At 43.3% G+C, this 13,910-nt stretch overlaps 1 protein-coding gene across 4 annotated transcripts in view; it reads right to left on the bottom strand.

Moving 5' to 3' along the window:
• Positions 1-13,910, bottom strand: part of cramp1 (cramped chromatin regulator homolog 1) — a 49,643-nt gene that overhangs the window by 15,293 nt on the left and 20,440 nt on the right. For all 4 annotated transcript variants that reach the window (XM_029727012.1, XM_029727010.1, XM_029727009.1 and 1 more), the window contains exons 7-14: positions 13,492-13,577; positions 13,122-13,245; positions 8,354-8,435; positions 6,941-8,095; positions 6,293-6,467; positions 5,927-6,090; positions 485-559; positions 285-366 (exon numbers count right to left, since the gene is read on the bottom strand). In XM_029727012.1, coding sequence (XP_029582872.1) covers positions 285-366; positions 485-559; positions 5,927-6,090; positions 6,293-6,467; positions 6,941-8,095; positions 8,354-8,435; positions 13,122-13,245; positions 13,492-13,577 — 1,943 coding nt within the window. The remainder of the gene's footprint in view (positions 1-284; positions 367-484; positions 560-5,926; positions 6,091-6,292; positions 6,468-6,940; positions 8,096-8,353; positions 8,436-13,121; positions 13,246-13,491; positions 13,578-13,910) is intronic.

The following is a 13,910-nucleotide window of genomic DNA, read 5'->3' as shown; positions in this document are numbered from 1 at the left end:
AGTAAGAAGAAAAAGTCAGTCAAGTCCAAACTACGGAGGTGAGTGTGGTTGAGTATTTCTAACCCTGTTCAGATAGTTGGATAAAACATTTTTGGACCCGAACACAGAATATTACTGCTCCCCAGCGCTTTTTATTCCTGCAGCATAATTACTAGAAAAATATGTTTTTCCGATACTTCAAACATTCCTACTTCCCTCCTGTGATTAGATAAGTAAAAGCATGTTTTCTAATGAATTTATAATTTTTTAACTAGGTGTATGGGTTATGTTGACAGGTGGCATACCTGTGGCAGATGAGTTAGAGAGGATGGAGAAGGAGCAGACGTGTTGAGGAGTGTCTCCAGTGGTGCGGGGGAGCAGTGTTCTCTGAGGAGGAGCAAAAACAACAATTTCACATTAAAACATTCTGTTCAGATTTCAAGATGTCCTAAGAATAACTGTCAATTCAATAGCTGCACCAAACAATGGCCTAGATGAGACTTACCTGGACCACGAGGGGCTTTCGAAGTGGCCGGCTTCTGTTTTTCCTTTGTTTCGGCAGGAAAATGTCTGACTGCATCTGTAAGAGGCAGAGATGCAAATTGGTGATGGCCCAAAAAGCTGAAAAAAATAATAATTCTGAACTGCAAGAAAAATGGGCCTTTTTCAGAATGAGGTTGTCGCAACACCAACATTTACTAACGATATGATACCAGGCCAAGTATCACGATAGCGAGTAGATTCATGACTGTAGAAAATAGCTGATTTACGCATATCCAAAGGCCTACCTGTGATTGGGCAGGAGGAATGTAGTAAGGAATATAAAATGTATAATGATCTGCATTTTCATTGTGGCAGTAAGGGTTACACTCAGGTTAGGCCTATATGAAACCATTTTTAGCTTACAACTTTACACACATAGCCTACACTCTCTCACAATCACACCACACACACCTCCCAACAGTTAGGCACAAAAAAGACCAAGGAACACCAGAAAAAAAAGATTGATTAGGCATATGCATCTTAACTTTGAAGCATCTCTTTGAGTAGGCTCTTTTCCATTTTTCCTGTACCATCCAACCATGTGCATAGCCAAGGTACCATGTTGATATCTAACTAGCCAGGTAACATTACTAAACAAGGCAATTTGTTATCAAACCAAACACTTGCGGCCCACAAGTAGTTTAAAAAAGGCCCGCGACATGGTTTATAAAATGATGTAACATGTGCACAAATTCGCGGTAGAAAAGGGTTTAGGCTAGAAACTTGTGGTATTAACTGTTGTAAAGACACAAGCATGATGGTCACTGTACTCAGTTTTTCCCTCTATGCAGTGGCACTCAGAGGCTGCGTGACAGCAAAGTTGTTCTTACAGGCAAAATCCAGGTCCATAAATACTTGGACATTGACCAAGTTATTATTTTAGCTGTCTACCACAGCATATTTGAGTTAAAATTAAATTATGAATATGAGCTGAAAGTGCAGACTTACAGCTTTACTTTGACGGTATTTACATCCAAATCGGGTGAATGGTGTAGGAATTACAGCACTTTTTATATGTGGTCATCACCTTTTTAAGGGACCAAAAGTAATTGGACAATTGGCTGCTCAGCTGTTCCATGGCCAGGTGTGTGTTATTCCCTCATTAGTTAAATTTACAAGTAAGCAGATAACAGGTCTAGAGTTGATTTAAAGTGTGGCATTTGCATTTAGAATCTGTTGCTGTTAATATTGAGATATGAAGTCCAAAGAGCATGCACTGCCAGTGAAGCAAGCCATCATTAGGCAAAAATGTTTTTTTTTTAAAGATTGCAAAATCATTAGGTGTGGCCAAAATGATTTGGTACATTCTTAAAAAGAAAGAACACACTGGTGAGCTCAGGAACACCAAAAGGCCAGGAAGGCCACGGAAAACAACTGTGGTGGATGACAGAAGAATTCTTTCCCTGGTGAAGAAAAACCACTTCACAGGTGGCCAGATCAAGAACACCCTCTAGGGAGGTAGGCGTATCTGTGTCAAAGTCAACAACCAAGACTTCACCAGAGTAAATACAGAGGGTTTACCACAATATGTAAACCATTGCTACGCCTCAAAAACACAAAGACCAGATTAGAGTTTGCCAAGATAAAAAAAAAAAAAAACACACCTGATCTATGAAACATGGCATAGGCATGTATGGTTGCCAATGGAACTGGTTCCCTTGTATTTATTGATGAAGTGACTGCTGACAAAAGCACAGGATGAATTCTGAAGTGTTTAGGGTTATATTATCTATTCAGATTCAGCCAAATGCTTCAACACTCATTGGACGGTGCTTCACAGTGCAGATGGACAATGACCTGAAGCATACTGCGAAAGCAACCCAATACCTTTTTAAGGCAAAGAAATGGAATGTCCTGCAATGGCTAAGTCAATCACCTGACCTGAATCCAATTGAGCATGCATTTCACTTGCTTAAGGTAAAACACCTCAAGAACAAGCAGGAACTGAAGACAGCTGTAGTAAAGGCCTGGCAAAGCATCACCAGGGAAGAAACCCAGCATCTGGTGATGTCTATGGGTTCCAGACCTCAGGCAGTCATTGACTGCAAAGGATTTACAACCAAGTATTAATACACACAATTTAAACGTTTGATCATGTTAATTGTCCAATTACTTTTGAGCCCCTATAATTGGTGGGCTACGTAAACAAATGGTTGTAATTCCGACAGTAAAAAAAAAAACGTTTTACAAAACCCTTAAATTAAAGATGAAAGTCTACACTTAAAGCACATCTTGATTGTTTTCTTTCAAATCCATTTTTGGGGGTGTACAGAGCCAAAATGGTAGAAATTGTGTCACTGTCCAAATACTTATGGATCTGACTGTACGTATGCACTTCACTCATGCAGCGAGCTGCTCCAATGATTAAACAAATGTAACATAAATACCATCACTGTTTGCTCTCCATCACAGTAAATAACATTTGAAAACTGATAGAGATGCGCCAAAAGAACGAATAGAGAGAAGCAGCTGAGTAAGCTAATGGCTGGTTAGGGGATGTGGCTGGCTGCTCACAGCTGTCACGCGTGATATTGGATGAACAGTGGGAGAATCTCTGTTGCACACTCCGCGTATCCTCTCCTTCTCAAAACCCATTGGATGAGATAGCCAGATGTCTCTCCTAGGGCTGGGCGGTATACGGTATTTTACTATATTCCGGTATTGATGCACGGATCGGTTTGAGTTTTGACTTTACCTTCTATAACGGTATTTGAATGTTTAGTTTGTTAAATGTGATATGCTGTGTGAAACATCCATTTTATAGCTTACACCGCTTCTTGCGTCATCCCTCTCCACATGCCGCTTTCCACACAGACCTAGCCCTGCCCTGTCACTTAAGGAGCGCATTTGTTGTTGCATGACCACGAGGCTCTGTCAGGTTGGATGGGGAGCGTCGCTGCATAGATATTTTTAAGTCTCTCCAGAGATGTTCGATCGGGCTCAAGTCCGGGCACTGGCTGGGCCACTGAAGGACATTCAGAAACTTGTCCCGAAGCCACTCCTACAGTGAGGGAAGAAAGTATTTGAACCCCTGCTGATTTTGTACGTTTGCCCACTTACAAAGAAATGATCAGTCTATAATTTTAATGGTAGGTTTATTTGAACATTGAGAGACAGAATAACAAATAAATCCAGAAAAACATGTCAAAAATGTAAAATTGATTAGCATTTTAATGAGGGAAATAAGTATTTGACCCCTCTGCAAAACATGACTTAGTACTTGGTGGCAAAACCCTTCTTGGCAATCACAGAGGTCAGACGTTTCTTGTAGTTGGCCACCAGGTTTACGCACATCTCAGGAGGGATTTTGTCCCACTCCTCTTTGCAGATCTTCTCCAAGTCATTAAGGTTTCGAGGCTGACGTTTGGCAACTCGAACCTTCAGCTCCCTCCACAGATTTTCTATGGGATTAAGGTCTGGAGACTGGCTAGGCCACTCCAGGACCTTAATGTGCTTCTTCTTGAGCCACTCCTTTGTTGCCTTGGCCATGTGTTTTGGGTCATTGTCATGCTGGAATACCCATCCACGACCCATTTCCAATGCCCTGGCTGAGGGAAGGAGGTTCTCACTCAAGATTTGATGCGGTGAAGTTGTCCTGTCCCCTTAGCAGAAAAACACCCCCAAAGCATAATGTTTCCACCTCCATGTTTGACGGTGGGGAGGGTGTTCTTGGGGTCATAGGCAGCATTCCTCCTCCAAACACGGCGAGTTGAGTTGATGCCAAAGAGCTACATTTTGGTCTAATCTGACCACAACGCTTTCACCCAGTTGTCCTCTGAATCATTCAGATGTTCATTGGCAAACTTCAGACGGGCATGTATATGTGCTTTCTTGAGCAGGGGACCTTGCGGGCGCTGCAGGATTTCAGTCCTTCACGGCGTAGTGTGTTACCAATTGTTTTCTTGGTGACTATGGTCCCAGCTGCCTTGAGATCATTGACAAGATCCTCCCGTGTAGTTCTGGGCTGATTCCTCACCGTTCTCATGATCATTGCAACTCCACGAGGTGAGATCTTGCATGGAGCCCCAGGCCAAGGGAGATTGACAGTTCTTTTGTGTCTTCCATTTGCGAATAATCACACCAACTGTTGTCACCTTCTCACCAAACTGCTTGGCGATGGTCTTGTAGCCCATTCCAGCCTTGTGTAGGTCTACAATCTTGTCCCTGACATCCTTTGGTCTTGGCCATGTTGGAGAGTTTGGAATCTGATTGATTGATTGCTTCTGTGGACAGGTGTCTTTTATACAGGTAACAAGGTGAGATTAGGAGCTCTCTCTTTAAGAGTGTGCTCCTAATCTCAGCTCGTTACCTGTATAAAAGACACCTGGGAGCCAGACATCTTTCTGATTGAGAGGGGGTCAAATACTCATTTCCCTCATTAAAATGCAAATCAATTTATAACATTTTTGACATACATTTTTCTGGATTTTTTTCAAATAAACCTACCATTAAAATTATAGACTGATCATTTCTTTGTCAGTGGGCAAATGTACAAAATCAGCATGTCTGCCCCTTGTTTTTTCCCTCACTGTACGTTGTCTTGGCTGTGTGCTTAGGGTCATTGTCCTGTTGGAAAGTGAACTTTCGCCCCAGTCTTCGGGACATTCAATGCAGCAGACATTTTTTAGTACCATTCCTGACAATCCTGTCTCGGAACTCTACGGACAATTCCTTCGATCTCGTGACTAGGTTTTTGCTCTAACATGCACTGTCAACTGTTGGACCTTATATATAGACAAGTGTGTTCCTTTCCAAATCATGTCCAATCAATTGAATTTACCACAGGTCGACTCCAATCAAGTTCTAGAAACATCAAGGAAACAGGACGCACCTGAGCTCAAATAGCAAGCTGTCTGAATTCTTTATTTTACCTTTATTTAACTAGGCAAGTCAGTTAAGAAAAAATTCTTATTTTCAATGACGGCCTAGTGGGTTAACTGCCTTGTTCAGGGGCAGAACGACAGATTTGTACCTTGTCAGCTAGGGGATTCGAACTTGCAACCTTTCGGTTACTAGTCCAACGCTCTAACCACTAGCCTACGCTGCCGCCCCAAGGATTAAGGTATTTCTGGTTTTTATTTTTTAATACATTTGCAAGAATTTCCAAAAGCCTGTTTTTGCTTTGTCATTATGGGTTATTGCGTGTTGATTGATGATTAAAAAAATATTTTTTTATGTATTCCATTTTAGAATAAGGCTGTAACATAATTTGGAAAAAGGTCAAGGGGTCTGAATACTTTCCGAATGCACTGTATATCGAAAAAAATCACCAAAAAGTGACGAGTTTGCATCCCTGAAGAGGGAAAATAAAATGATTGGAAGGGATGAAGAGATATTGATAGAGTCCAGCTAGTTTATTTTTCTGAGACAGACAAAATATGGAGAGTATGCAAAATGTCCTTACGCTGATGGAGTCAAGCTGTTGTCGGAAGGCGAGCTCGGCCTCCTTGTTGGGAGAGAACATGCGGGAGTGTCGGGAGCTGTTGGGGGGCAGGGTGGTGGGAACGGCAAACACCCCACCATCTGAGTCCCCCCCGGGCACTAGCAGAGACCGCGGGAGGTTACGACCTGAGGGGTTCAAAGCCAAGGTTACAGTTAATTAGTATTGCTGTACATGAGATGTCATAGAAAGATAGAGGTAAAAGACAAACACTACTTCAAGAATTGGTCCTCTGACCTAAAACTTTGGAGTTACTGGAGAAAATTCGATAAGTGTGTGTTGTGTGTGTGCGCGCACGCATTTGCTTGTGAGAGGAGTTTGGTAAGCTACCGGAGGATCCAGTGTTTGGTAACATCAGCTTTGTCGCTCGGACCCCCAGGGGCTGCGGTCGTCCACAGTTGGGGCTTCGTACCCCCACAGCCGGGGCCTTGCCTGGGGGGGTGAGGGACTGTTCCTCCTGGGATGGCTTTACCGGAGACGTGGCTGTGGAGCACAGCTCTGGGGCCTGAAGGAGAGGAAAGGAGAGGGGAGAGAGCATTAGAAGAAAACAAAATGACTTAAGGCTATTAAATCGCATAATCTGTTTACAAAGTCTCCTACAAAGTGTCTGCATTCCGATTCTCTACCCTTCTCCAGAAGTGTGCACTCGTTCCCTCCCCCTCATGCATTTAAATGTTTGGTGTAAGCACGGCTAGAGGGTGGTTCCACCATAATCCTCACACCAAAGACTTGGATGTCGATTATGGCAGCCCCCCATACCCCTCTGATTCAGATGGGTTGGGTTAAATGCGAAAGACACATTTCAGTTGAATGCATTCAGTTGTACAACTGACTAGGTATCCCCTTTTCCCTTTCCAGTCGATTACTTTTAAATCCATGAGGGAGAGTGCAGGAGTGCACACTTCGGACGAAGTGTAGAGAATTCCAATGTGGCCAGTGGCTATGAAGAATTTGCCTCACTAGGCGGTGTTGACTCACAGGTTTGGGGTTGACCTCTGATGACACCAGCCGGAGCAGACAGCGCAGGACGCGGTGGGTGGAGGGTGGGGGCAGGGGGCGTGGTGACTGTAGTTGTGGGCATGTCTGCCCTGGTCCCTGTAGCCCCTCGTCCCCCAGCTCCGGGACTGCAACAGCAGCCGGCTGCCACTCGTACTCCAGCTGCAGTTTCCCAGGTTTCCCCAGCATCAGGTACAGCTCTGCCAGAGTGACGTTGCTGTCTGACCCCCGCGAGCTCCAGCCCTCATGACAGATCTGCTGGGCCGACCGACCACAGGACACCGGGGTTGGTGTGCTGCCGCCTCCACCACCAACCCCACCAGACTCTTCCTTTCCTGGGGCTGCTGCGCTCCCCTGCCCCTGGTCTGGAGGGAAGTCCTCCTCCTGTCGCGGTGCCGGTGGAGGTGTGGTGGGAACCAGTGGGTCCAACAGGGGGAGGGAGTTCCTCTCTGGAGAGGCACTGTTACTGCCGTTAACCCCTGTGGTCCACTCTTCAAACCTGTACGGAACAGTTGCAGAGCAAGAACTGCCCCCCTGGTCCTGAGAATTGGAGTCCCCATCTCCTCCCTTGGCCCCCAAGGCCTCCCCTACCCCTGGTCCTCCCCCCAGCCCCTTCTCCCGTTCCACCTGCCCTGCGGCTACACCACCCTCCTGTTTCTGAGTCATAGACAACAGCAGCAAAGACGAAGGAGGAGGAAGTGGAGGTACAGGAGGAGATGTTATCTGGTTCAGATTCTTGTGCTCTGGCCCTGCTCCTCCTCCTGACGTTCCTCCTTCAGGTGTGGATATGGGGGTCTCTACCCCTACACGTCGAGCATCCCCACCACTACGTCCAGGTTTGGCCACGCCCCCCCGGGGTTGGAGGAGGAGCGGGGCCCCCTGGATGCCCAGAATCTGGGCGGTGGGGATCAGCTCCTTGGGGCCGGGCCGGGGCTTGCCACTCTCCTGCCAGTGGACAGTGCAGGAGGCCTTGGAGTGGACTACACGGGCTACACTGGGCAGGGGGGTCAAGGTGCTAGTCTCAGCTGGGTATAGGAACAGGTCCTCCTTGTCTGCTCTACAGGGGAGAGCAGGGCTGCCGCTACCACTGTGCTGCTGGGTTCCCCCTAATGCCTCGCGCTCCTGCAGGCTCTTCAGCTGAACACAGTACGGTCAAGGAGGGTCAGCAGAGATGTCAAACAAAAACAAGAATTGAGCATCAACTTGGCTAAATATTATCTGTTGATCTCTTGAAGTACTATGGATCAGCTCATTTGAGACTTTTTACCAGCTAGTTGTCTGGTGCTAATTTCATGTGATTCTATACTCGACCAGATAAAAAAAAAAAATCAGTTAGGTTGTGGTCTAAGTGCTATAAGATGGCCATTACATAACTGTTGTGATGTGGAAGGATACGATGCGCTGGTCCTGGACGGCCCACTTCTGTTTCAGGAACTCAATCAGGCTGGACACCTTCCGATGCAGCTCCACCACCATCCTACATCACCACACAGAACAACAATGTTAGAAAATACTTAATTTCTCAGCAAAGACAGCTCCTGTAGACAACACACACCTCAAAACACTGACAGGGCATGTTCAGCAGGACACAACCTAGCAAAACTCAATATGATAATGACAATATGCTTCATGTAATGGCTGCTATGTTTAGGGATCCAAACAATCAGGGTTGGGTGTCCCAGAATCATAAAGACTTATGCCCATCTTGATTTTTTTTAAATCTATTATTTATTCAAGGAAAACCCATTGAGACCAGGCTCTCATTCTCAAGGGTGCCCTGATCACAGTAATACAACAATCAAATAGGAAAAAGCAATCAATACAAATGTAAAATAAAAATAGCACAACACAAAATTTGGGAAAAAGATACATTTAGCGCTGTCACGGTAACTGTATTACCGCCACACCAGCGGTCACGGGTCAAGACCGCAGTCAAATTCCATGTGACCGTTTAGTCACGGTAATTAGGCTTCTCCAGGCTCTGATGCTGCATTAGTAGCCTACCAAACTTGCTAACTGCCTGGCATTCAGCACAGTTGTCCCTCTAATCACTCTGACATCAATGCAAAATCTTATTGAAAATTTTAGCAAATCACTTAGAGTCTATGCTCATGTTGAGCAATATTTCTATAGGCTATGCAATTGCGAGAGAAAACAGAGTTTTGATAGCCTCTTAAAAAGAGGATACCATAAACTTTCTATAGGCTAGGCCTACTATATTTATTCATTGTCCTAAATAGTAAGCACATTACTTCTCTTTACAACAGGAGTATAGCCTACCTCACTGGCATGAAAATGAACCACGGGAAAAGCGTCCTCCATTCACTATTTAAGTGCATAGAAGACATGTATTTCCCCCCCCCCGCCCCTGTTCCAAGACAGGTGCATGATAATAGCCCATTCTAAATCAAAACAAATTTCACACATATTTTTAGTATATGTAAAGACAAGATTAAATTAAGAATAGTCTGATGGGTGGCAATATTATCACTTGTGAATGAAGCTTGTGCGCAGTAAAGCAAGAAACAGCATGCTTTAAAAATTAAATACTTTTTCAACTCCTAATCGCACACATCATGTAGCCTAGCCCATTAGGCATATATGTTTTGATAAGGTTTGTGTTAGAGGTCGACTGATTAATCGGAATGGCCGATTAATTAGGGCCGATATCAAGTTTTCATAACAATCGGAAATCGGTATTTTTGGACGCCGATTAAAAAAAAATATATATATTTTTTTTTAATAAATACTTTTTAACTAGGAAAGTCAGTTAAGAACGCGTTCTTATTTTCAATGACGGCCTAGGAACGGTGGGTTAACTGCCTTGTTCAGGGGCAGAACGACAGATTTTTACCTTGTCAGCTCGGGGATTCAATCTTGCAACCTTACGGTTAACTAGTCCAACGCTCTAACCACCTGCTTTACATTGCACTCCACGAGGAGCCTGCCTGTTACGCGAATGCAGTAAGAAGCCAAGGTAAGTTGCTAGCTAGCATTAAACATATCTTATAAAAAGCAATCAATCAATCATAATCACTAGTTAACTACACATGGTTGATGATATTACTAGTTTATCTAGCCTGTCCTGCGTTGCATATAATCGCTTAGGTACACGTTGCTCCAACGTGTACCTAACCATAAACATCAATGCCTTTCTTAAAATCAATACACAAGTATATATTTTTAAATCTGCATATTTAGTTAATATTGCCTACTAACATTAATTTATTTTAACTAGGGAAAGTGTGTCACTTCTCTTGCAATAGAGTCAGGGTATATGCAGCAGTTTGGGCAAATTAGTTCGTTGCGAACTGTGAAGACTATTTCTTCCTAACAAAGACAGCCGACTTCGCCAAACAGGGGATGATTTAACTAAATCACATTTGCAAAAAAAGCACAATCGTTGCACGAATGTACCTAACCATAAACACCAATGCCTCTCTTAAAATCAATACACAAAAGTATATATATTTTAAACCTGCATATTTAGCTAAAAGAAATCCAGGTTAGCAGGCAATATTAACCAGGTGAAATTGTGTCACTTCTCTTGCGTTCATTGCACGCAGAGTTAGGGTATATGCAACAGTTTGGGCAGCCTGGCTCGTTGTGAACTAATTTGCCAGAATTTTACGTAATTATGACATAACATTGAAGGTTGTGCAATGTAACAGGAATATTTAGACTTATGGATGCCACCCGTTAGATAAAATACGGAACGGATCCGTATTTCACTGAAAGAATAAACGTGATAGTTTCCGGATTCTACCATATTAATGACCTAAGGCTCGCATTTCTGTGTGTTGTTATAATTAAGTCTATGATTTGATAGAGCAGTCTGACTGAGCGATGGTAGGCACCAGCAGGCTCGTAAGCATTCATTCAAACAGCACTTTTGTGCGTTTTGCCAGCAGCTCTTAGCAATGCTTCAAGCATTGCGCTGTTTATGACTTCAAGCCTATCAACTCCCGAGATTAGGCTGGTGTAACCCATGTGAAATGGCTAGCTAGTTAGCGGGTGCGCGCTAATAGCGTTTCAAACGTCACTTGCTCTGCATGGGTAACGCTGCTTCGAGGGTGGCTGTTGTCGATGTGTTCCTGGTTCGAGCCCAGGTAGGAGCGAGGAGAGGGACGGAAGCTATACTGTTACACTGGCAATACTAAAGTGCCTATAAGAACATCCAATAGTCAAAAGGTATATGAAATACAAATCGTATAGAGAGAAATAGTCCTATAATTCCTATAATAACTACAACCTAAAACTTCTTACCTGGGAATATTGAAGACTCATGTTAAAAGGAACCACCAGCTTTCATATGTTCTCATGTTCTGAGCAAGGAACTTAAACGTTAGCTTTCTTACATGGCACATATTGCACTTTTACTTTCTTCTCCAACACTTTGTGTTTGCATTATTTAAACCGAATTGAACCTGTTTCATTATTTATTTGAGGCTAAATTGATTTTATTGATGTATTATATTAAGTTAAAATAAGTGTTCATTCAGTATTGGTGTAATTGTCATTATTACAAATAAATAAAAACAAATCGGCATCGGCTTTTTTGGTCCTCCAATAATCGGTATCGGTGTTGAAAAATCATAATCGGTCGACCTCTAGTTTGTGTCACAATCTAAGTGGACAAAACTTAAAATTAAGAATATTAATCCGCTTCACAACAGGTGTTTAGCCTAACTGGCATACATACACGCAGCACGTGAGTTTCAAGTTTGGGGAAGATAATATATATTTTTTTAAATCACCTTTATGCATGTAATGCTTTTATTATAATGGCATTTGTGGTGATTTTTGAGAATGCCGTTTTCCTGCTAATTGATTGCATTTTGGAACATTCACGCTTATAGCCTACTGCCACGTGCACATTGCTGCACTTATGTCAAGAAATAGCCTAATAGTTTATCAACATTTTAAGCTAATGTTCTGATCTGTTGCGTCAGCCTCATTGCTTTTTTGAAGCTAGTGGTTGTATTAACTTGGGATCTATCGCATCCCACAACTGTCCCAGATTATGTTTGAAATATTTACTTATCGCACAGAATAGGTAAACTTTTGTACTATGGGGGATAGTAGATTGACATAGGCTAGTCCTTTTGCTGTTCATTAGGCCTACTCATGTTGGCTGACGAAAAGTAATGTGGACAGTTCAACATCTTCAATATGCGCTTCAGAATTCGATAAGGACACGCGCAGTTGCGTCCCCGACGTGTCGGTCTTCACTTGTAGCCTGTGAGAAGGACCCGATCACGTGACTGGCATTGGCTAATAAGAATTTAGATATCTGAGAGGTGCTTCGGAAGCAACGAAGCCGGGAGAATGGAATTATAATAATTATTTTCAGGCCAAGGGCACAAAGACCACCGGCCAAAAAAGGTATGTATTTTTTTTTAGGGGGCATTACGGCCACAAAAAGGGGATGCCGCTGGGAAATTTGAGTCATTATCAAGTGCTTGTCAAATTGTGAATGAGACTGATCAAGCGTATTCAGCTGGCGCAAAAAAACAATGCAGAGATCATGCCTTTCATGCTATTCTTTTCCCCAAATCATTAGTGGCATCATGCAGCCTTAGAATGTATTAAAAATCAGAACATATAGCAGGACTTGTTTCTTTGTTAACAGCTCAACACAATAGCTGCATGTACACACCCTCATATCGTTTGGAGAAAATATCCTTTTGATTTATTTAGCTACGTTAAACTGTACTCTTCATACTATAAAACAAAACAACGTCATGGATTTCATCAGTATGTTTCTTCAACGTTAAGTGTTTATCAATCCAAATGTCCAGACATTTATAGGCGGAAACCCGATCTATGGGAGAAACACTCAATGAATAAATATGTAGTCCATCTGAAAGAATTAGAGAACATGCATTTAGTCTAGCCCGCATAAGTTCTAAACCAACCAGTGCTTGTTGTAAGGCAACAAAGTCAGATTGCAGCTCAACACAACATCTACAGTTGGGGCAACAGCATGCATAACAGTATCGTCTGCATACAAATTAATATCACACGTTTCAACAGTTTTATTTATATAAATATTAAAGAGAACTGGTCCCAATACTGACCCTGCGGTACACCTTTCGTATACAGGAAGATAGACAAAAAAAAACTTCAGAAATGATAGTCTTTATAGTCAGTTGACACTGACCTGAGGCGGGGATTATGGGCAAGACTCTGGACACGGGCCCAGGAGTGGTTGCTACGCGGCTGCAGCTCCACGGCAACCTTCAGAGGTAGACGCACAGGCTTCTGGTCTTCTTCATCACTCACTCCTAGAGAGAGAGTGAGTGAGGGAGGTGTAAAGGAAAGAGGGATAACATTTGTTCTCTCCAGTCCTAAGATGATCAACATCATCACCACCACCACTTACTCTCCCCTACTCATACCGCCCCCTTCCCGAGTATTGCCATGGAAATCCATCCCCTCCTACATGACTCAACGTCCCCATTCATACACTTCCTCCCTCTTCCTGCTGTGTGAGTGTCTGTTAATGTGTGTTTGTGCGTGTGTCCACTCACCATCTGGGTCACATAGCCTCTTGAGCGCACGGCACATGGGAGCTTTGATGCGCAGGTTCCTGCCTTTAGAACGCACCGTGGTGGCCCTGGAAGAATAGAGCAGAAACATGAGATAATCGCAAAAAACAAACTACACCAAAAAATGACAATTGCACAATATCAACTATCTACACTGAACAAAAACTCAAAATGTGAAGTGTTGATAATCCAGCCACCTGACAGGTGTGAAATATCAAGAAGCTGATAAAACAGCATGATCATTACACAGGTGCACCTTGTGCTGGGGAAAATAAAAGGCCACTAAAATGTCCAGTTTAGTCACAACAAAATGCCACAGATGTCTCAAGTTTTGAGGGAGTGTTCAGTTGGCATGCTGACTGCAGGAATGTCCACCAGAGTGGTTGCCAGAAACATGAATG

This window comes from Salmo trutta, chromosome 32 (assembly GCF_901001165.1).
Source record: "Salmo trutta chromosome 32, fSalTru1.1, whole genome shotgun sequence".
NCBI classification, from domain to species: domain Eukaryota; kingdom Metazoa; phylum Chordata; class Actinopteri; order Salmoniformes; family Salmonidae; genus Salmo; species Salmo trutta.
Note: the sequence above shows the minus strand (reverse complement) of the source record. Positions and strands in the feature narration are given on the sequence as shown.